At 53.3% G+C, this 22,225-nt stretch overlaps 1 protein-coding gene across 1 annotated transcript in view; it reads right to left on the minus strand.

Annotated features, from left to right (window-relative positions):
- The window catches only part of ERG (v-ets avian erythroblastosis virus E26 oncogene homolog), an 86,909-nt gene that overhangs the window by 20,480 nt on the left and 44,204 nt on the right, over window positions 1–22,225 (minus strand). Inside the window, exon 3 of the mRNA XM_004675372.2 lies at window positions 12,907–13,058. Within this exon, the coding sequence (XP_004675429.2) occupies window positions 12,907–13,058 (152 nt within the window). The remainder of the gene's footprint in view (window positions 1–12,906; window positions 13,059–22,225) is intronic.

Consider the following 22,225-nt stretch of genomic DNA (forward strand, 5'->3'; position numbering starts at 1 on the left):
CCCCTCCCCCCCGCTCAAGCTGCTGGCGGTCAGCAGTCATGATCTTCCCCACGAACGGTCCAGCGACACATTTCAAATGTCTGTTACTGGGCAGTGTCTCAACTAAAAATTCCACTTCTAGGAATTTATCCTAAGGAAGCAAGAGCGGATGTGCACAATGATTTGTTTTCAAGGATGCTCTCCGCAGTGTTGTCCGTAATAACCAAACACTGGAAACACCCTAAATCCCCAGCAGAAAGAGCCGATATGCCGTGGGACCGTAAGGAATGTTCCTGGCATTTAGCAGCTGAAAATTACACGACTGGGTATATTTATTGATATGAAAAAAAGTTAAAATATATGAAATTTGAAGGTCTGAAAATTCGGCAGTCTAATTCTGTTTTCTAAGGAAATATAAAGATGGGGAAGAGCATGAACCACCAGGCAGATGTCAGCTGCTGTCTCTGGGGGAAAGCAGTGGAGAATTTTAGATTTATCTTCTTTTTCATTAAACTGTATTTTCACTTTTTCTACCACATGTAATACTTGGATTAAAACCTAATTCATAAAAAATGTAATCTCCCCCACCTTTCAGAATCATAACAAGTCCTTATAAAGGATTCTGAGGACATATGTAGTGGACATACATATTCAATTATATGTTCTTAATTAAATGTATTTGCTTAAATAAATAAAAATATATTTGCTGACCCTCCCTGGTGGCACAACAGGTTACAGCACAGCCCTACAAGAAGCTGGCCACAGCCGCCTCAGCAAGAGTTCAATCCCCGCCCTGGAGGTGACCCACATGGTGCGGCAGACCCCCTCCCGACCCGCCCGCTGCTCCCCTCAGCAGGACTTGGTCAATCTGCCTGTTCTGCTCCCCGCTCTGTCTCTGGGGAAGCTTCTCACCAGAGGCCACCCCTGGGCCTCTGGCCTGTACCCCAGTTCTGTGTGCATAAATAATCTTTAAATATATATTTATATATATTTCTTTAAGTATGTATTTAAATTATATATATTTAGGATCTATATATCTAAGAGTTTTATGTATTTTAAGGTATTTTTTGTAGACATTTTGTAAAATGTCTTTCTAAAAGCTTCTCCCTTAAGATATATTATGGAGGTGGCCCTCCCTGGTGGCGCAGCGGGTTAAAGCACCACACTGAGAAGCTGAAGCCACTTCCGCATGAGTTCGATCCCCGCCTGCCCCAGAGGTGACCACAGGGCGCGGCAGACCCCTCCTGACCCGCCCACTGCTCCCCTCAGCAGTGTACTTCATCGATCTGCCTGTTCTGCTCCCCACTCTGTCTCTGGTGAAGCCTCTCGTCGCCCCTGAGCCTCTGGCCTGTACCCCAGTTCTGTATGTACAAATAAATAAATCTTTAAAAAAAAAAAGATATATTATGGGGGTTTGTTGCTTTGACACAATAAATTATGTCATCTGTGGTTAAAGGCATTCATAGGAAAACTGAGGGCCACGAGAGGCACATCTACTAAATACAGCAGATGCAGTGTGTCCGGGCCAGCAGGGAGACTGACCAGGTCAGGCAGGAGCCAGGCCCTGGGCACACACCGGCGCCGACAGGTGCGAGCGCCCCAGGTGGCCCGAGCCAGCCCCCAGCAGTCTGTCGTCCACACAGAACGCGCAAGTGCTGCAGCTGACCCGACCCCAGGACAGGGCAGGCGAAGCTTGACCAGAGAGCTTTGGCCTGAGCCGGATTAACCAACAGTATTGTGACAGGACAGAGGTGGAGACACCTGATAGTTTAGGGGAGCAGCTTGGGCTCAGCTTCCCACCCGCAGAGCCTCGAAGGGACAAGTGGCAGAAGAGCCAGACCCGGAGTCTCGAGAGGCCACCGCGTGACGGAGCTCACAGCTGTGTGGCCAGGGCCAGCCTGCGATCGGTGGAGAAGACCGACTTTTCCACCCCAGTGCAACTGTGGAACCAGGGGAGTGTCTGAAGTCAAGCTCAGCAGGCCAGGTGATCCCGAAAAGGCTCTCCGCCGAGGGGACTGGTTTGGGATTGGGATGCAAGCGCTCACCGGGTGTAAACATTAGCCACCTGGAATTTGTTTTCATTTTCGGTGCATAATGAAGGGAAATGTCAGGAGAATCCAGAAGTGCATGAGATAAGACGAGCACACTGCCAACAACAACACGTTGCCGAGAAGTAAGGGAGCCGCTCGCCGACGGCTCAGACCTGCAAAATGGCATAAACAATCTCCTACCGCCGGGGCAGCCTCTTCCTTTAACACACAAGTCTGCTCGATCGCCTCATTTTAAGAAGCCTTTGGAGGTTTCTGCGAGGAATCATGAGCCAGTGGAGATAAGCTGTTTGCTTGCAGCCCCCCGGTCCAGGCGTTCTGAAAACATCTTTGTCCTCGTCCACATCACGGACATCAAAGCCGCCAAGCTCAGTGGAAGGGGCGGAAGGCGAGGAGACCGCCGAAGCCTCGCGTGTGCTCAAGTCCAAAAGTTCGATGAAGGTGCTCTCAGTAAAGTGGAATTTAGGAAACAAGTAAAATCGAAGCAGAGCCTGGAGCTGCATTTTTTAATGTATCGGGGGAGGTGGTGTGAGGAGGTTGGAGAAAGGAGGAAAACTGCCATTTTTGTACCTTTCCCTGAAATGGGTTCTGACCTACTGTTAAGTAGCTGTTTGAATCAAGCAAAGAACATTACGCTGCTGAAGATCCGCTGTACCTCGTGAAGCAAATACCTCATCCTATTTCCGAGATCCCGCTAAAGGGGGGAATAAAAGTCAGATTAAACAGGGTCACGCTGGTGAAATAGAAGCCCTGAGTGTTTTTCTTTTCCTGAACAATATCAATGTTCAGTATTGGCTTCCAGATAGAAAAATTCCCCAGGGTTATGAAAAAACCTAATAAAACAAAATGTACCTCTAAGTCACATCACAATCCCTGAGGTCTTTGTTTTAAATCCAGGTCCTGGGCAAGTCTACTAATCTCTCGTGCAAGACACTGGATGTCTGCAAAAGCGAGAGTTCACGTTTCTCCCCTCCTGAGTCGAAATTCCCCCGGTAGAGGGAACCGGCTGGAATATGAGCTTCACTCCAAAAGCTGAAACATGATCTCAAGTACAGAGCCTAGACTCAAGGCTGTTTCTAAATATTTTCATTGCTAAACCTATAAATAGGGTCATCTACCATTTTGATAAAAAGTGACTTCCGATTTTTTGCACTTTGACAGGTCGATGCGATCTCTATGACCCTAATTTTGTTGTTGCTGCTAATTTTTTTCTTGGTGACTTATTTCATGGTCAGTTCTGTAAATGTACATGTTTGAAAGAATGCTTATTCTCTTACTGTTGGATGCAGGTTTCCATAAATAATCACTAGATCAAATTTGGTATATACTGTGGATATACCTGTGTGTGCCATGTATGACCAGTGATGCATGTATGTATCATGACCTGTTACCAAAGCGAATGTGTCTACTTCTCCTTGAAATTCTTTATGTATCTTGAGTTGATGTTATTAATTATATGCCAGTCAGTCACTGTTACCTACACTTCAAGAATGTCAACTTTTCCTCTAGGTAATAACCCTCAGTATCTCTAGCCATGCTTTCTGCTTTCTATTTCTATCGGTGTCAGTTTTCTTTAGATCAGAATCTAGCTCCTCTGATTTGCAGCCATTCCGCCTCTGAGCTAGATGTTCCCCTAGCTTGGGAGCTTTGCGTGTACTGCACCTTCCCCACCCTGACTGGCAAGCTCTCTCTGCTTAGACTTATTGTTACCGTTCCCGTCTAAGTTCTACCCCCATTTTGTGTTTTCTGTTTACCCGGCTCTGTCTGTCCATTTCTCCTCTGCAGGTATTTTATGTGTCTATTTTTCTTGATTCTTTTTTTATTCCTTTCTCTACTGATTTGGCTGGCTAACATTCTACTTCTATTTAATCTTTAAATATGCTTGCTCATTTTAAAACTTAATATTAGTCTAACCACCAAGCACCTTCTTTTCCCAAGGAACAAAAGAAATAGAAAATGCCAGCACTGGTCACCCTTACCTGATCTTGCATGATAATGTTGCCTGATATTTTTATGTCACTGTATTGTTCTACTCGTCACTGGGAAGCTTGTGGTTATATCATTTTACAGCCATTTGTCTTTAAATCTGTCCTCCCATTAACCAAGTTCATTGCTCCTGTTTCCGTTTCCTTTCTTCTGTGATCCATTGTCTTCCACTGTTTATTAAACCTTGTGCTATAGCTGAGCAAAGGTCAGGCTGCAGCAGCCCTGTGCCCTTTGTTTACAACTATCTTTATTTTGTCCCCAATTTACGTAATAGACTAGAACATATTTTAATAATGTTTCATTGGCACTCTCCTGAAATTTCTTTCATTCATTTAAAGTTTTTATCCGAAAAGATCCATTAGCTTCGCCAAACTACTAAAAAGGTCTGTGGCAAAGGAAAGGAAAAAGGTGGAGGTTAGCAGATCATGGGGTTCTGTTGGGTTTTCCTCATTCAAAAACCATTGTCTTCTACTGTCTTCTGTGTCTGTTTTGCCGTAACTGTCATCATTTTTAGACAGTATGCCCTTTTGGTAAGATTTATTTTTATTTATTTATTCATATAAGAACTGGGGTGTAGACCAGAGGTGTAGGGGGTGAGAGGATTCCCCAGAGACACAGTGGGGAGCAGAAAAGGTAGAGCCATTGAAATCCCACTGAAGGGAGCAGCAGGGAGATAGGAGGGGTCTCTGTGCCCTGGGGGGTCACCCCCTGGCTGTGGCTAGAGCCTTAGGCTGTGGCCTTAGGGCCTGGTGATAGCTTCACGAGCTGACTTTAACCCCTGCGCCACCAGGTAGGCCCCCTAAACAGTCTGCCTTTTGGGCTGTAAAGCATTTTGTCTTGCAGTCTCAGCAAATGGGGTGAGTGTGGACTCACTCCTCATTAACCTTCTCCACTGCTCCCTGGATTTGGAGAATGACCTTATTCTTCTTGGGGGACACCCAAGAGGTGTCTTTTTATCTCTTCAGATATTTCATCTCTCCCACACTCTATTTCCTCCTTTCTAAAACTTCTACTAGAGCGACATGGGCCATTACCACGCACCTCCCCGCGCTTTCCCTTCTACTTTCAGTCTCCTGGTCAATGCACTGCCTGCTAAGAAATAAACACATTCACCTTCATCAACCTGCTCTTCAGCACTTTCAAATGTGTAGCCCTGCTTCTGAATTTTTAGTACTTTTTGATCCTGAGGTTGAACCTTTTACTATGTTTTTAGTTCTTATTGATTCTTCTTTAAAATTATTCATTCTTATCCATGCTCAACTTCAGTTATCTCACATTCTTCAGTGTTGAATCACACTGTCTTGCTCTAGGTAGACGGTGCCTTCCTGTTTTTTGTAACTGGGGGTTGTAGAGTCATTGTTGGTCTGTCTTTATCTGCAGGAATACTGTGAAGCCTAGACTGAGGGACTGTCTCCCCAGGAGGATTTTATATTCACTTCTTACAGGTCTCCAAGGCCAGCACTCGCCCATGGCCACCAGCTGCGTTCACTCAGCACAGGGGTGCTGGAAGCCACATTCGGGTGCGTGTACAGGGCCACCAGGGACCCAGCTCCAGCTTCCCTCTTGGTGCAAGGCCAGCACCTCATCTCTTGCCCTTAGTTGACCTTGAAACCCCAAATCTCCATATTTTAGACGCTGATGCTGCTACTCCAATCATTCCACCTGACAGCGCCTGGCGCCAACAGGAAAATGGGCTGTTCTGTTCTCAATTTCTTGCTTGTTTTCACTCCTTAAGAAGCTCAATTACTTTCTTCCCAGTTCAACAGTCCGTGTGAAAGGATGTCAGAATCCATGCGACATGCCAGGGGCTCTGCAGGAGGGAGGAATTAGGTCCTTTGATGTTCTACACTTTTCCAGAACCAAGAGTCTCTTCTGCGTGTTGTCTGCCATTGACTCTGAAACGCTTCCATTTTCACTTCAGCCACTAACCTCGTCCGTGCTCCGCTCTACTTGATTCATTCTTTAACACTCAAAAACTAACACATTTGTGAATTGCGCGACGCCCTAGGAAAGAACCAAAAACTTCAGGGAACCTGCCCAGCTCCACAACCTGCTTGAGGACCATAACTGAATTATGTATTTTATTCCAGAAAATACATGAATGAAATATTTCTGCTGGGCTCTAAATGTATGTTTAACATACTACATGTCAAACTGTTGCACTATTTTACAACAGAAGAGGCCATCGCAAGCCTTCTTGAGTGGGCTGTTAGATTTTCATTGTCTTCATGACCCCCTTCATGACTGCACAACTCTGCTTCAGCTCGCTGTGACGTAGAATGGGGGTGACTCACCCCCCTAAAACTCCCTGCACGTGTCTTCTCCCATGAGCCTCTTTAAATGCCAATGTCCCGGGCCCTCCACTCTTCACTCCCATGATGGCCCTGGACATTATTCTTCTTCTTTCTTTTTTTTTTTAAGATTTATTTATTCATTCATACAGAACTGGGGTGCAAACCAGAGATGCAGGGGCAGTAAAAGACTTCACCAGAGACAGAGTGGGGAGCAGAACAGGCAGATCAGCAAAGTACACTGCTGAGGGGAGCAGCGGGCGGGTCAGGAGGGGTCTGCCGCGCCATGTGGGTGGGATCAAACTCGCGGCTGAGGCCGGCTTGCAGTGCTGCGTCCTAACCCGTTGCACCACCAGGGAGGGCCAGGCCCTGGACGTTCTATCCACTCCAGTTCCTAACATGCTGAATAGCTTTCCTAGCATTGCAGACTGCCACAAACTAAGTGGCCTAAAACCTCAGTCATGGATTAGTTCATTGTTCTGGGGAACGGAAATCTAAAATCACGGTGTCAGCCAAGCCCTGCTCCCTTCCTCTGAGCCTCTGGGAGGACCCTCTTTCCCATCCAGCTTCTGGTGAGGCCAGCACCCTCGGTGCTCCTAGACTCACAGCTCATCAGGCCGAGCTCGGCCTCCACCTCTACACGCCATCTCCGTGGGTCTTCTCAGCACCCTCCCTCTGGGAGTCAGAGGCCTCCTTAGATAGAACAGCAGCCGTTTGCTAGAGCCACCCTCATGACCTCACCTTGATTAAATCTGAACACACTCTGTTTCCAAATAAGGCTGCATTCTAGGAGGGTGTGTGTGTATTGTTCATCTGTGCGTCGTACATGACTAACACACACGAAGCTGGACCAGTCACTGAAAACCTCACAATGTACAAAATCAGCCAAAAGAGCTCTCTTAGAAACACTATTAATCTATTAATAGAAACTATTAGTGCTCTCTTTCTGTCTGTGTCTCTGTGTGTGTCTCTCTGTCTATCTCTATATCAACATCATATAAATGTTTATATAATTCCATAAATTATATAAATATTATACAAGCACACCTATATACATGTACATGTGTATGTGTGTGTGTACACACACACAGAGGGAAATTGGTTTGGCTACAACCCAATTGGTTGGTTCTGAACAACACTAACACAAAGGTGAATTACAATCATCAACTTTTATGAATCTGTTTCCCACTAACTAGAGAGAGACCACTATTCATTCAATAAAAGCACACAGGCCACAAGCTTACTCCCTCACTGTGAAGGACTAAGTTACCAACTTACAAAGGTCACTATGCAATAGAAGAGACAGGCTCATAAATAACTAGCTCTAATAAGGTTAAACATAATGGCCGTCTGGCCCAGTCCGAGAGTATATTCTTGTATTACTTGTTATTTGTGTTCTTTTGAAGGCCAGCTTGGAGTCGTCACATGTGAGAAGGATCACATGAAAGTCTGGTGAGCGCTCCCACTCTGGGAACTCCAAGTTACGATTTTCCAATAAACCTGAGGAGCAGAGACTCACACTGAGCAGGGGTTCTCTGCACTGAGCTGTTCACTGACGTGATCACCTCTGTTCAGGGACACCACAGACACAGGAGAAATGTGGTCATTCCCTGAGGCAGGAAGGGAGCCATGCTCACTGTCCCAGTGGACCCTGAACGTAAGTCCAGGGATCTTGCTGTTAGGATCCTGCCCAGAGAAACACAGTGTCTTCCCCATGAAAATTATTTCTGAAAACAGGGATTAGTTCCCCAAACCACTCTTTTTATTTTGGCTGCCAGGAAGCTCAAAGCTATACTGGAAGCTTAATGCCAGCATCTCAGCCAAGTCTGTGGTCAAAATGACTGCATTCTTCTGTCATGTGATCTAAGTTTTCCAATAGTATTTCTAATTATCTCACTACTGATCTCTGATTTCTATTTGATCACATGTTTATCAGTAGTTTGGCTCATAAAGCATATCAAATCCCTCATGGAATGAAATGGGACATCTATACCTAAGTAACTATATAGCACCACTCGAGAAAATAATATGAAGAAAAATAAACTGTGATTATAACAGAATCAGTAAAATGTCATAAGAGCAGAAATTCAGTTGCCAGAAGAGTAAAGATGGCTTCCTACCAGGGCGGATTTCCAAGTTTCCTTGAAGAATGAGCACAACTTGTTTTGTGGAGAAAGAAGGAAGGACACTACAGCAGAGGGGACACTCTGGAGAAAGACGCTGGGTGGTGGACATGCAGCCCATGAGCAGAGTTCATGACTGGAGTTCGGCAGATGGCAAAGGAAGATGGCAGGAGGTGTGAAAGGAGTTAGGCATTGTAACGCGAGGTATACAGGCGAAGCTCTTCTTCACCTGCCATGTTCACACTGATCTCATCCTTAGTGTTATTTGTCTGAATTACTCATTTGAGCTCTAAGTTACACTCTCTCCTGCCTGTCTGAACTACTTAGGTGCGTGGGTCTGGTCTGCTCCTGCCAGGCCTTGCTCAGCTCTGTGAGACGCAGCAGAGTAATACGCACTCAGGGAATAGGTCCCAGACTGAGGAGAACGTGCCCAGCAGCGAGGCTCTGAGCAAGACACACTACAAGTAGTTTCAGCCACCTGCGTTCTTGGGGCCAAAACGATGGGTTTTTAAATCATACATGAGCATTTGTTTCTAGTGACTGGAAAACAGTAACCACTGGGTAAGTGAATGAAGAGAGTGAACCAGTGAAGAGGTGAGTGAAGCGAGTCTCTCTGAGGCTTCCGATTACCCTGAGTGCTTTTGCTCAAGATGGATGTTTTCAACATAAAGGCACAAATGTTTGGAGTGCTCAGCACTTCAGGACCAATGTAGGAAATAAGAAGAGAAAAAGAACAAACTTTCAAAATGCTCGACGCTGAACTTTCAAAATGCTCGATGCTGCTAAAAAATGCTGTTGCATTTTGGTCAGCATTTTGCAACGTTTAAGAAAGTTAATGAAGACTGTGCCTTCCTCTTTGTGAGACCTCTAGGTGAGCGCATGACTCCTGGCTGTCAATACCTAAGAAGTAAGAGCCATTACCAGAGACTCGCCCTGCACAAACCTGATGGAAGGCATTTCATGAGATGGATGAAGTTTCAGTTCTTTGGAGCAAATATGTTCCATTGTGCAGTGGGGATCCACTGTTTCCAAACACTGATCTGTGTTCACAGTGTAGGCGAGGCAGGGTGGTGGCAACTGGAAGTAGACACACTGCATCTGCTGTATTTAGTAGATGTGCCTCTGTGGCCCTCAGTTTTCCTATGAATGCCTTTAACTACAGATGACATAATTTATTGTGTCAAAGCAACAAACCCCCATAATATACCTTAAGGGAGGAGCTTTTAGAAAGGTTTTGGTATGTTTCTTCCTACCAAAGGGTGATATTTTTCATTTACTTTCAGTCTTTGGAATATCAATGGGATATTGTTAGTTATTTTCTACCCTCCCTTTTTGCCCACTCCCCTGTTCTAAAAGTGACATTTCATGCTTTTATTAAAAATAATTAAAGCATATTAAAGTAGAATTTACTTGCACTTTTAGCTAGCTTAGTTTCTCAAAGTTTTTGTGCATGAAAATCACAGAGAAACCTGTTAACACTCAGTTAAGAAGCCTCAGTACCGTGGCTAGATTCAGAACACTTGGAAACGTGCATTTTTAAATCATAAGGCTCCTAGGTAATCCTGACACATGTGGTTCTAACCATACTTTAAGAAACATTTTCCAGTTAGTCTTCACATTTAGCTGAGACAACAAAGAGACATTGAACTAGGTCACGCTGCTTGTTATTATTATTTATGACATGTTGTCTACCCCAATATAAGAAACAACACAACCCTGTAAGACAGAGCCCTAGATCTACAGATATGTACATCAGAGAGAAAGAGAGAGAGAGACGGAGGGAGGGAAGGAGAGTGAGGGTAAGAGATGATGGATGTATGGAAGAAGGAAGGAAAGACAGGAGATGGACGGGTGAGTGTATTGGTGACAGGTGGGTGGACAGGCAGGCAGGCAGACATGCAGCGATGTGACTATGCACTAATGCATATCTAGCAACTTTGAGAAAAGGAAGCACAATCAACTGTCCTGTCAGGAAAGCAGGTAGAAGCCAGAGCTGCCAGGAGGCCGGGAGGCTCACTGGGTTGAGTGCCTTCCCCTCAACCGTCCCTACACTGAGGGTCACATTTTGTTCTAGACTTAGAATGCCAGCTAGGCCATCTAGCCCACATTAGTTTTCTTCAATTCTAAGGACACTGAATTATGTATTTGATTGGGGGACCGCTTTCCTGCTGCCTGCTGATATCTTGAAGCCAAATAACACACAACTTGTGCCACTGTGCAGGACTTGTAAGTCCATGTTTTTTAAAGTGCGTGTCTGCACAGACATATACGTACATAGGGCGGGATGCGCCACACTCCTGTTTTCACTGTGTCTGTTTCGCTCTTGTTCATGCTCTTTGTCAACTGAGTTTTAAAAATTGATGCTACCTTGCTCCTCGGTATGCATTTGTAAGCTTTCATGAATCCACTCTGAAGTAAGGAAAATAGGAGGTTAAGTCTAAATATATCCAAGGAAGGTATATTTACCTTCTATGTACTGATTAGGGATATTTTATGAATTCCGTTACAACTTTCTAAGTTAGACATGTGAGTCCTCAAACCAAGGCCCTTGCGATGTGAGAGCGCGTCCCTCAGACCTGAGTTCCACATCTGAGCACACACACCCAACGCCTGGTGTCGTGTTTCTCGTCTCCCTCTCCGCATACCTGCTTTCTGGCCAGTGTGTACCAGGAACAGACTTAGGTCTCGGGCATGAATTGAGTATGTGGCTGATGCCAAAAAGTGAGTAACATTCTCTCACATAGCTTTATGGCTTTATGGCTTGCACGTACGGGTGCTCATCAATATATTTTATAATAGGGCCAGTAGGGACCAGCCAGGGCCACGCTTGAAGAATTCTACTGATGTATGAGGAGCACTCTCTGCCCCAAAGGTGCTGAGTGAGGTGTGTGGTGCTGCCCCTGGTGGTACAGGCGCAGGTAGAGACCTGCTCCCAGCCCGAGCTTCTGCAACCTTAGGCCACATTGGGGAATGACCCAGATTGTGCAATGAAATTGTGTCTGCATGGGTGTGTGGGTGTGTGCTCATCTGTGTGTCTGTGGATGAGTACACATACGTGAAGCTTGGCCAATAACCGAAAGACTCACAACTTGCAAAATCAGCCACAGCTAGCTGTCTTACCAACACCGTAACTGAATAACTGTCTGCACTGGCGTGAAGCAAGCAAAGGAGGGAAGAGCTGAAGGAGGACTTTCTTCAGGAGATGAAGCCAGTCTTTACACAAAAAACTGACCGTGAGCCGATATGCACCCCGCATTTGATGAGCGCCTACTTTGTACCAGAAACGGCGGCTGTTCCGACGTGACTGATCGGTGCTTTGCTTCTTCCTCACATAAGTCTCTCTTCTGGGTTCTAGACATGTTCACTTCCACAGGAAGCTTCACACCTGACCCCCATGACAAGGGTAGCGATGGCATGGGTGCCCAGGGGCGGATCTGGAATCCGAGCGCGTTGGTAAAGGCTGTGAGTGGCCCGAGACATCGCTGGCGCAAGTCTGAGCTTCCACAGGAGCAAGAGTCCTGTGCAGGCCTCTGCTTAGATGGAGTCTTCCACTTTGACAACTGAGCCTGGCCTTGCCTCAAGTGAAGACATTTGAGCAGAGGGTGCAGTGGGCTCGGGCAGGTGTCCCTGGGCTCCTGCCTCCTGGCGCCACACACAGGCAGCGGCGGCCATCTCCTGCCTCCGTCTCCCACCTGCAGGCCTGCACGCCCCCACCTGGGACAGGTGCCCCAAGCACCTGCACTTCCAGTGGTTCCCCAGTCAGCGAGCCTCTGGTCTGAGGAGCTGTGGCAAGGTAGGAGCCGGGGGCATGCGGGCTGCTCACTACCAGCACGCCTCCTCGGCGCCTCTGTGTGCCTCCCAGAAACACTGACGCCAGCCTGTCCCTCTGCTCTGGCCCAGAGACCATCTCCGCTGCACCCGGGAAAGCTTACAAAGTGCTCCGAGGTCAGGGACAGTCCCCGCTGCCTCTAACCAGCTTCGGGCTGTTTGCGCAGAGCCCACGAGGACCACGCAGCTGAGGCACAGCCCGCGGCCCCCAGTCCAGCGTCTCACCACGAGCCGTGTGCTCCGGCCCATCTGTGTCCTGGGTGGACGCTGCTGTCGCTCCCACCGCCGGGCCCTACGCCAGGCCACGAGGGCGCCATGCTGAGCGGACTAAGTCGCTGGGACACTGCCCGCCCTGGCGGCTTCCCTCCTGTGTCAAAGCCGACACAGGCAAGCCAAGCCCAGGCACACCCCACAAGTCCAGCTGCATCTGAGGTTCTGGGGGCAGGGGCCGGGGAGCACAGCAGCGGGGCCCAGGGAACTGCGGCGGAGAACCGTGGTGGGTGCAGTGTGGCTGCATGCATCGGATGCGGGGTGACCCCGTCCCCCTGAAACACACGGTGCTGTCAACCAATGTTCCCCCCAGAAGGAGGAGGCCCACCCTGCAGGGGATCGGGGAGGCGGGGAGGCGGCCAGGAGCCCAGCGGCACTCACCTGCCGGGACGATGACTCTGCGCTCGCTGGTGGTCATGTTCGGAGGGGCCATGTGCTTCTCCTCCATGTAGCTGCCATAGTTCATGCCCACGGGGTCCGGGCTGCCCACCAGCTTCCCGCCTTTGGCCACGCTGCATTCGTCGGGGGAGCTCCTGGAGGAGAAGACACACGTTCCGTCACTTAGCCGAGGCGCCTCCGGACCGTGAGCGCGGAGAAAGGCTGGGAGGCCGGGGCGCGACGGGGAGGAGGGGCGGGTGGGAGACGCGACTCAGAGCGGGCTGGAGGCCGCGTGTCTGTGGCCTCCCAAAGGCGGACGGGGCAGCCCTGGCCCGTGACGCTGACCGCGTGCGCCCCTGGCAGAGAGCAGACCTATGAGGCGAAAAGGGGGGGCCTCCAGCAGGTGCTCGGTGCCTCTAAGAAGAGGACAAGACCAGCGCGTTCCCTCCGCCCGCCATCCCAGCACAGTGAGGAGTCGGCCACCTGCACCCCAAAGAGCAGCTGTCGCCAGCCACCAGCCCCTGGGACCAGTCTCCGGACTGGTCTCCCAGCTCTGGTATTTTGCTCTGCGGCCTGAGCTGACCACGGTGTCCGAGCAGCCAGCCCCTGAGCTCTGAGCTCGGCCAGCAACTTGGGAAACGCACACCCCACCCGCAGCACCTGATGGGACAGGGCGCGGGGGACGCCCGAGACGGTGGACAGGCCCTACTGCACCGGCCGGAGGCAGCCCCAGGGGCTCGCAGGGCTGACCCGGGGCAGCCCTCGCCCGAGGCCCTCGCCAACACGGCAAGATCCTCCCGCTGAAGCTCAAGTCCCGGCGGCCCGCCTTGGGAGCCAGCTCTGAGGGCCGGTGGGGACTGGGCACTCCACGCCTAGGCGTGGACACAGGGCTGGGGGGCCCGAAGGCGCCGGGCACGTAGGCGGGAGCACATCGCTGTCTTAATATCACGTGGCCCTCACGGGGACATTCCAAATAGAGCCCAGCGGACAGCTTGGCGAGCGTCCGGCCGGCTCGCTGGGATCCAGGGGGTCACCCGGTTTGTCACTGGGTTTGTCTCCTCAGTGGGCTCCCAGAGATTGCCTCAAGGTCTACCCAGCACAAGGGTTCGCATATTCCTGGGGATCTACAAACTGCCACTGGGTTCTGAATGCCAGCGATGCTGCAGTCCTGGGGGGCGGGTGCCCCGCCAGCGAGCCCCTTTGTGTCCCCCACTTCTGGCTCGAATGAGCCCTGCAGCACCCCGCAGACTTGGCCTGGGCTTTGCCTTCAGGTCTGGGAGGTCAAAACCACCCGAGGCAGGAGCCCCTCTGGGTGGGAGAGGCAGGGCTGGCGGGACAGAGAAGGTCATTCTGGACCCTAAGGCCATGCGAGGGCATGGCCAGATCAGGGGCGCTGAAGGGGCCTGGTGCTGTGAGTGCCCACAGGCTTGTTCTTGGGGTCTCTGGAGCGTGGGCCACCGTGGGGCGGGAGCTGAGGGCTGACATGAGGGAAGAGAGGCATGTCTGTGGATGAGGTTGGAGCGGGGGTCGCCCGGAAACCCACAGCCCTGGCCGGTGGCGGCCTCACAGCTGGGCTGACAGGCGGTTGGCTCCATATGGGACGAGCCTCTCTATTCCAACACCCCCCAGGTGTGTTATCACCTCCTGAGGCTATCTCCCCCTCCACCCCCTCTGGCCAGTCATCTCTCAAGATCTCCTAATATCAAAACACTGATAACACTGATGTCTTCAGGTGAGACCTGACTTCCTATCCCTTGGGAAAACTCCATCCGTGGAGAGCAACGTGTATGTTTTGGTGTATTCGTCTCAAGGAGAGGTTACTTGGGAAGGGAGGTGAAGGGACGTTTTCCTGCTTCCTAGGGAAGAAGTTTTAAATGCTGCTCAAGCAATGAACTCAGGTGACAGCTAGACAGTCCCAGATGTGCGATGTTCTGATGCATCCATCCACACATTTTAGGCCATTTCATTGAATGTCTGGTACCAAGTACCGTAAATCCTTTCTTCTCCAGCAAGGCGATTCATCATCAAAAATCTTAAAGGTCCAAGAGATACACAAGACAGAAACAGGGATCGTGACGGTGGGAAACCTTCCCAGCTAACGGCTTCTCTTCCAGCTCTTCATGATTTAATTTCCTCACTGAAGCCAACACCTCTAGGCCTGGGGCACAGCAGCTTTCCTGGGTTTAATGAGTCAATGCACCCCTCATCAAACCAGAGAGGGGGTAGCTCTTACGTTGCACCTTGCCAGGCTGTCCACAAAGTAGGTGAAAGATTTAAAACAGGGGCAGTTTCTGGTACAGCGACTGTTTTCATCTTATACAAGACTTAATTCACCCCACAAAGTTTTCCCTCCCTGTTTTCATTCTGGAAAACGAGAAAACGAGCCCAGAGATCCTCACACTCTTCAAAACGTGTTCCTTTGGAGCAACTGGGGGGGAAGTCTTTTCTTTCCTATTTATTTTGTTTTAGCACCAGAGGAAGACAGAACAGAGATACAGTTTCTGTCACTTTGATAGTTTTTGTAATAAGTCAGGTGGACTCCAGCCCCACCGAGGGGCGAGGTCACCCCGAGGGGCTGCACTGGAGGGCCCAGGGGTCCTCACGTCCGGTGCTTCCCCTTGTCTATCCTCCTAGAAGTGCTAAGAGCAAAGAGCATCCTCTGTGGGTCCCGTCCGAGTGTCCCCCAACAGCTGTGCCTCGGAGCAGCGTAAAACACAGGGCAGGATCGATGGGGTCTTATTCCCGCCTCAGAACCAGGAGCGGGCAGGCTGCACCTCCACCTGCCCGCCCCGCCTCCCCAGCAAAGGTAGGTCCTGTCCTCGAAATGGCGAGATGGCTATTAATTTCTGGAGGGGGCCACGAGCCCTCCGGGCGGCACGGCCCTCCAGTGTAAGCGGGGGACACACGCGGTTCCATCTGGGGCACCACCCGCCCCAGGCTCGCGCACCCCTCGCATCCTCACACCTGTCGGGATGCTTCTACACGTTGCCAAAAGGCAGCAGTGTCGTAGGACGCGAGCACAGGACGCAGCGGGTACAAAGTGGGGCTGCGCGAGGGGCGAGGGGCGAGGGGCGAGGGGCGAGAGGCGGGGGGCGGGGGGCGAGGGGGCCGGCGCGGGACCTGCGGGCCGAGGCTCGGCGAGGCAGGGGGCTGGGCCGCAAGTCCTCTGGCGCATCCGCGGAGACACTGGGGTCAGCGAGACCCTGTCCAAGAGCTCGGCTCATCGCTGGCTTCCACCCACGAAGCCTCCTGGGGGAAGGTGACGGGCGGGGAGAGTGCACCTAGAAGCTGAAACTAGGGCCTCGGGTTTTGAAAACCAAAACGGAGCTGGCGACGACGCTGGTGTGGCGGCCCTCGGCCCGGTGCCTGCTCGGAGAGCCCGTGCCCCCCGGGAAAGGGCCCGAGTGAGGGCAGAGGCGGCCCCAGCTCCACCAGACGGAGGCTGCGCTGGCTGAGCACGGAGAGCAGGCGGCACCAGCCCGGGGTGGCCTGAGCTCGCCAGCCGCGCCAGGCGTGACTCACCCTCGATGGCGGTGAGCAGGGCGCCGGGGGCTCACCACCTCCCTTGCCAGCCGGCACGGGCCGCTGGGTGCAGCACCTCTCCCCGGGCGGCCCGTGGCCCCCGGAGGCCCATCCTCGTCCCGAACGCCTCGTGCCTTGGAGATGCCGCTCTGCAGCCTGACGCCCGGCAGCCATGGGCCCCTCTGCAGCACCAATCCTGCCCCTAAAGCAGAGTCGCCCAAACGCAGCTCCCCAGAAGGCCCCGCGTGGCCTCAGGACAGACCGAAGCTGCCCAGCTTCTCCAAGGCTGCCCACACTGGCCCTCCTCCACGCGTCCAGCCATTTATCAAGCCCTTGGGGTGCCCTGAGTGCCAGGCACCGTCCCAGGCTCGGAGCACGGTGTCCCGTCTCCCGCACCTGCGCTGTGGTGCTCGGCCTCTCTGCCTGCACACACTCACCCTCCGCGACCACTCTGAGGCGGGCGGGAGGGTGTGGAGCGTCCACCACCCAGCGGTCACCAGCCACACCCCCTTGGCAGCACACCAGCACCTTCCCGAATGTTCTTTTCAGTTTATGAGGGGATTTCACGCTAGCAGCCTCTCAGGGCCGGGGCCCCCGGGGCAGCCAGGCCCCAGGAGACCGGGGAGGACAGCTCCCGGAGCAGACCCGCGGGGAGGCTGGCCAGGGTGCGGGCGCCGGGCCCTCCCAGCCCGACGGGGCTCAGCCACCCCTCGGGGGCTTCCTCCCAGAGCATCCTAAAGGCACAGGGCTGTCCTAATGGACGCGGCCAAGTGCCCAGGTCTGTAGCATGAGTCGCGCTAAAGCCCCACAAAAAGTACTTTTAGGGCCCTAGACAAGGAGGGGATTGTGTGGGGTGCGGGGTGATGTGTGGGTCTGTTTTGTTTCTGAATCAGGCAGTGGAAAAGCTACTTCAGACCCGAGCCGGGAGCGGAGCTGGTCAGCGACTCGCTCGGGCTCCAGGCGCAAACTGAAACTGTAGATGTTTGTCTTCACAGCTGCGTGTTATTTTTACCCTTGCTAAATATTCTCCCCTACACCTGGGAGTCTCTTCCCACCAGCCCCTCGACTCCCCCTTCTCCAAAGCAGTTGAGGACTAAATTAAATTAAAAGCTCACCACTGACGCCCAACAGTCAGGTCTTTGTCCCCGAGAAGGGTTTGACGTTTCCTGGGGAAAGTTTCATTATTTACGTCTCCATTTCTCTTTACAGCTGAAAGCCTGGATCAGCCAAAACCACGTCACACTCAAATCCTGAAAACTGGGGGGAAAGGCACCCTCTGGGAGTGGAAATCAGGTCCCCCGGGGCCCAGCTGCCCCGGGAACTCGGGCACTGAGAGGCTGCGAACAGAAAATCCCCCCAAAAACCGAAAAGAGCATTCGGGAAGATGCAGCAAGACGGGAGACAGACAGACCGCGCTCTGCACACGGGTGATAGCGAGCAGATGTGATGCCTGGTCTTCCTCGGCACATTTTATTTTCTGGCTGAAACCCTCGTTTTTCAGTGAGGAAGAGTGGCTCCCGTGGCCACCACGGGCTCCGGGCTTACACTTTCATCGCAGCCCCGTGAACTCCACCGCCTCAGCCGCGGTCGGCTCTCAGGAAGAGAAGGCCAGAGCAGGCCCGGTGCGGCCGAACTGCCCACGTGGCCGGGGACAGGCAGCACCGTAGAGAGGGGCGCACGCTCTGGCCCCTACCGTGGCATCCGCCTGCACGTCCAGGAGCCGGCCGTGTGGCCACGAAGACGGGAAGAACGCCCAGACGGGGCAGAGGCAGGAGGAGTGTGTCCCTCCTAAACTCCCCGAGGGAGGCGCTCCCATCCGGGCCTCACCCCCATCCGGGCTCGCCCCGCGTCCAGGTCTGCCAGCTGAGACCCCAGACTCCTGCCGAGCAGGCCTGCTGGGACCCCTGACCTCAGCACCAGCAGCCCCGGCGACCTGCCTCCGGCGGGGGCTCAGTGCAATGAGGGGATTCTTTCATGCCCCCGATTCAGGACCCTGCAGCAGAAAGCAGCCAACGGGGGGGCTGGAAGGGGGTGGCGGCTGTGAACTCGATTGTCCTAAAGCATGTAAGAACACAGACATGAAGTCATATCTCAGTGAGTCAAAGCAGAAAGGCCTGGAGAGAGACGGGTCCCCGGGCACCACGGACCAAACAGTGAGAATCACACGTACAAGGAGAGACCTTGACATGAAGCACAACATTCGCTGTGTTGGCAGGAACCGGGAAACACCCCTCCAGCGCCACGACCTTCCAGCGCACGCGAACCCCACATCCTGACACTGAGAATCGGGGTTGCATCTCTCCAGCACACCTAGTATTTTTAAAATGTGGTTTCATTTGGAGACACCTCATGAAGGTGACGTGAAGGCAACTGCAGGTAAATTGTCTGCTGTAGTAAAATAAAATGAGCTGAAAGATTGTTTTTCTTTTTATTGCAGTAACATTAATGCGTAACACTGTACTTTACAGGAGTACAGCGTCTCGCCGCAAAACTGCACGTCTCTCTCCAGGCCAAGTACGAAATGTCCAGTCACCACCCACCACCCACAAGCAGCCCCTTGGACCTGTTCCTCCCGCTCCTTCCCCTCTGCTAACCACCATTCTGTGGTCAGAGTCTGGGAGTTTGTTGTTGCTTTGTGTGCTTGATTTTTTCCTTTATATTCCATAAATTGGGGCATTTGTCTTTCTCCTTCGGACTAATTTTGTTTAGCATCATCCCCTCTAGTACCACACATGTTGTCGCAAATAATAACGTGTCACCTTGTTCTTGTCCCAGTAATATTCCATTCCACAGAGATACCACATCTTAAAAATAGACAGGTGTTGCTTATATATGCAAAACACACACAAATTCCAAATGCAGTAGATGCTTAGTAAATGCAAGAGACTTTTTGCTTGTCTGTCATCTAGAGAAGCCCTGTTGTCCCTGTCACTAGACCACCCCAGGTAAAGGAGCAGCAGCGCCTGCTCGGGGCCTGCCCCCCACAAGGGAGAGTAGAACCCTCACCCGCTGGCCCTGGCAGCCCTGTGCTCTTGCACCGGTCACGCCACCTCACAGCACCGTTCTCACCTCTACTGAACCTCTGCTTCTCCTAGTCTATTTTCACAGCAGCGAACTCTGTGCAGGATGCAAGGCAAACATCCTGTTGGCGTAGCGCAGGAATTGCCAGCTTCTCAATGTTCACGCTGTTGACATTCTTGGGGGTGGGGGGAAGCCGTGGGGGGTCCTATGTCGCGTGTAGGAGAGTGTTGAGCAGAAACCCTGACATTCACCCACCAGCTGCCCAGACCCTCCCCCAGTGTGACAACTAAGACATCTGTGAACACTGCCACGTGTCCCCTGGGAAAACCACCGCAGCTGAGAACTGCTGGTGTCATGGACTGAGATCCACTGAACTCCAGCAAGGAGACAAGAGTGTCGCCAGGGAGCCCATGGAGTCTGGTATTTACCAGGGCCAGGGCACCGACGAGCCTGGGGTCTGATGGCGGGAGTCCAGCCCAGCAGCAAAGCACATCAGCTGTACCCTCACGATACGGCCAGGGTGCAGCCACCCCCCGCCCCTGACCAGGGGCCTCAGGGGCTGCCTCGTGGGTCTCAGCTTCGACGCCGGCGCCCTGGGCACCTCCAAGCCCTCCTTGGCTGCCATGCACCCAGACGCTTTCCAGCCCCCATGAGTGAACGTCAAGCGCCCTCTAAGGCCCCGTGCTCTCTCACGATCCTATTTCTTTCCTCCCGGTCGCTGAAAGTCGCCCCCAAAAGCCGCCTTCCAGCGCTTCAGCCTGGGCTCAGGGCCTCTGCACTTGCCAATCCCCTCCTGCTCCAGCGTAGGGGCTTCTCCCGCCTGCCTCTGGGCCCTCGCTCAAGCGCTGCGTCGTCAGTGGTGACCTCAGCCCGAGCTGCCCCCTACCCCCCCCCCAGCTGCCACTTCCTTCCGTCGCCTGCTTTATTTCTCCTTAGCACCTACACGGTCTCATACTCTGACGAGTTACCTCCTTGCGTGGCCATCTCCCCACAGAAGCGAGCGTATGTGTGATGGCGCACATGGAGTATGAGCACAGCCATGGCATGAAGGAGTCGTTCAGTAGAGGCTTGTTGGCTGGACGGAGGCTGACCAGCCCGCACGTCTGCCCCCAGAGGGCCGACCAGCCCCTCCTTCCTTCACCTTCATCACCTCCTAATAACTGCAATGAAAACCAGCCCACGAGGAGCCGGACCTCACAGCGGGGAGGCGGCCTGCATCAGGAAGATGCGAACTGGGGGGGCGGGCGCAGGTGCGGAGGAAGGGGCCGGGCTCCGAGAGCCCGTGTGGACGCAGGTCGGGGAAAGCGGCAGAGGCGTCGTGAAAACCCGACCCCTGGAGGACCGCGGCCCGCCCGCCCGCCCGGCCCTGAGAGGAAGCGTGTGCAGCACCAGCCCAGCGGGCTCCTGCGTGCCGGCTGCTGCACTAGTCACGGCAGCCCGGCGCCCGCGGACAGACGTCTGGATGGAGCAGTTTGCAAAGTGCTCCAGGGAGCACTGCTCAGCCGTCTCCAGGACGGGGTCTTGCTTTGGCAACAACAAGGCAGGACGGGCCGGGAGCTGCTCAAAGACAGAAGTCGGAGGCGAAAGGCTAAGGCCAGATGGCTCCACCCATGTGTGGAATACAAATAAACAAGGCGCTGAACTAACAAAACACAACGGGAATAGCTGCGAGGCTGTGAAAATATGGCGGTTCCCAGAGGGGAAGGGGAGGGGAGGGCGCGGGGGGGGAGGGCGCGGGCGACAGGTGCGTGTGGCCGTGGACCCCGGAAGGACGGGTCGGGCACAGACCCACACCGCACACGTGTGCACGCAGCGCACAGACACGGCAAAGGCATCTTGCCGCCGGGCTCCGGGCTGGAATTGCTCGTGCCACCTGGGGCGCCCGCTCCCCAGACAGAGCGGAGGGGCGGGGCCGATGCAGACAGACAGGCAGACGGACACGCGTGGCGTGAGGAGGGCGCCCTGCGCCCAGACCGAGCCCCCAGGAGCTGAGCCTCCTGCTCGCCTCTTCTCCGGACCCTGCGGCCACCTTCCCCAGCCACCTGCGGTTCTTACCACCACCTGTCCCAGGGAGGGGTGCCCAGCGCCACTGGGGACCCCAGGGCGGGCTGATACTGTGTCCTACCTGCAGCCCAGGTCGACCTAGGATCTCACCTCTAACGAGCTCCCGGTGGTGCTGATGCCGCTGACCCTGGGCCCCCTGGGAAGAGCCACCCGGGGGGCCAGACACAGCATCCCAGAGCTGGTGCAGGGCTGGGGGGCAGCCGGGCTGTTGGGGGGCAGCTCTGGGCCTGGGTGCAGGCATCCGTGAAGTCCCAGCTGCAGGCAGGAAGAGGTGAACCGAGGTGCCTGCCTGCACCTGGACAAGGGGGTGGGGCTTTCACCCCTTGGAAGGATGAGGGGAGAGCCCTGCACCCTCCAGTCATTGGCTGAATCCTCGAGGCAGGGTGAGCTGGCTGCCTGCCGTGGGGAGTGTGTGTGTGCACTGCTAGTGTGTGCATGTGCACATGTGTGGGCCTACATGTGCGTTCACACATGCTTGTGGCCATCCGGATGCCTGTAAATGCGAGTCCCAGAAACCTCCTAAGCGCGGCGGTCAGCAGGCCCCAGAGGCCAGGCAGGCGCGACCCCAGCAGCGTGAGCCTGCAGACAGCAGCTGGGCAGCCTGGTCACACCTCACACTTCTGGGGTCCTGCAGCGAGGCTGGAGTGGGAAAGGGGAGCGGGCGGCCTGGACGCCGAGGCCGAGGAGCCGCGACGTCCAGCCAGGGGCGGTGGGG

Source organism: Condylura cristata, unplaced genomic scaffold (genome assembly GCF_000260355.1).
Source record: "Condylura cristata isolate star-nosed mole 26May11 unplaced genomic scaffold, ConCri1.0 scaffold00003, whole genome shotgun sequence".
Classification (NCBI taxonomy): domain Eukaryota; kingdom Metazoa; phylum Chordata; class Mammalia; order Eulipotyphla; family Talpidae; genus Condylura; species Condylura cristata.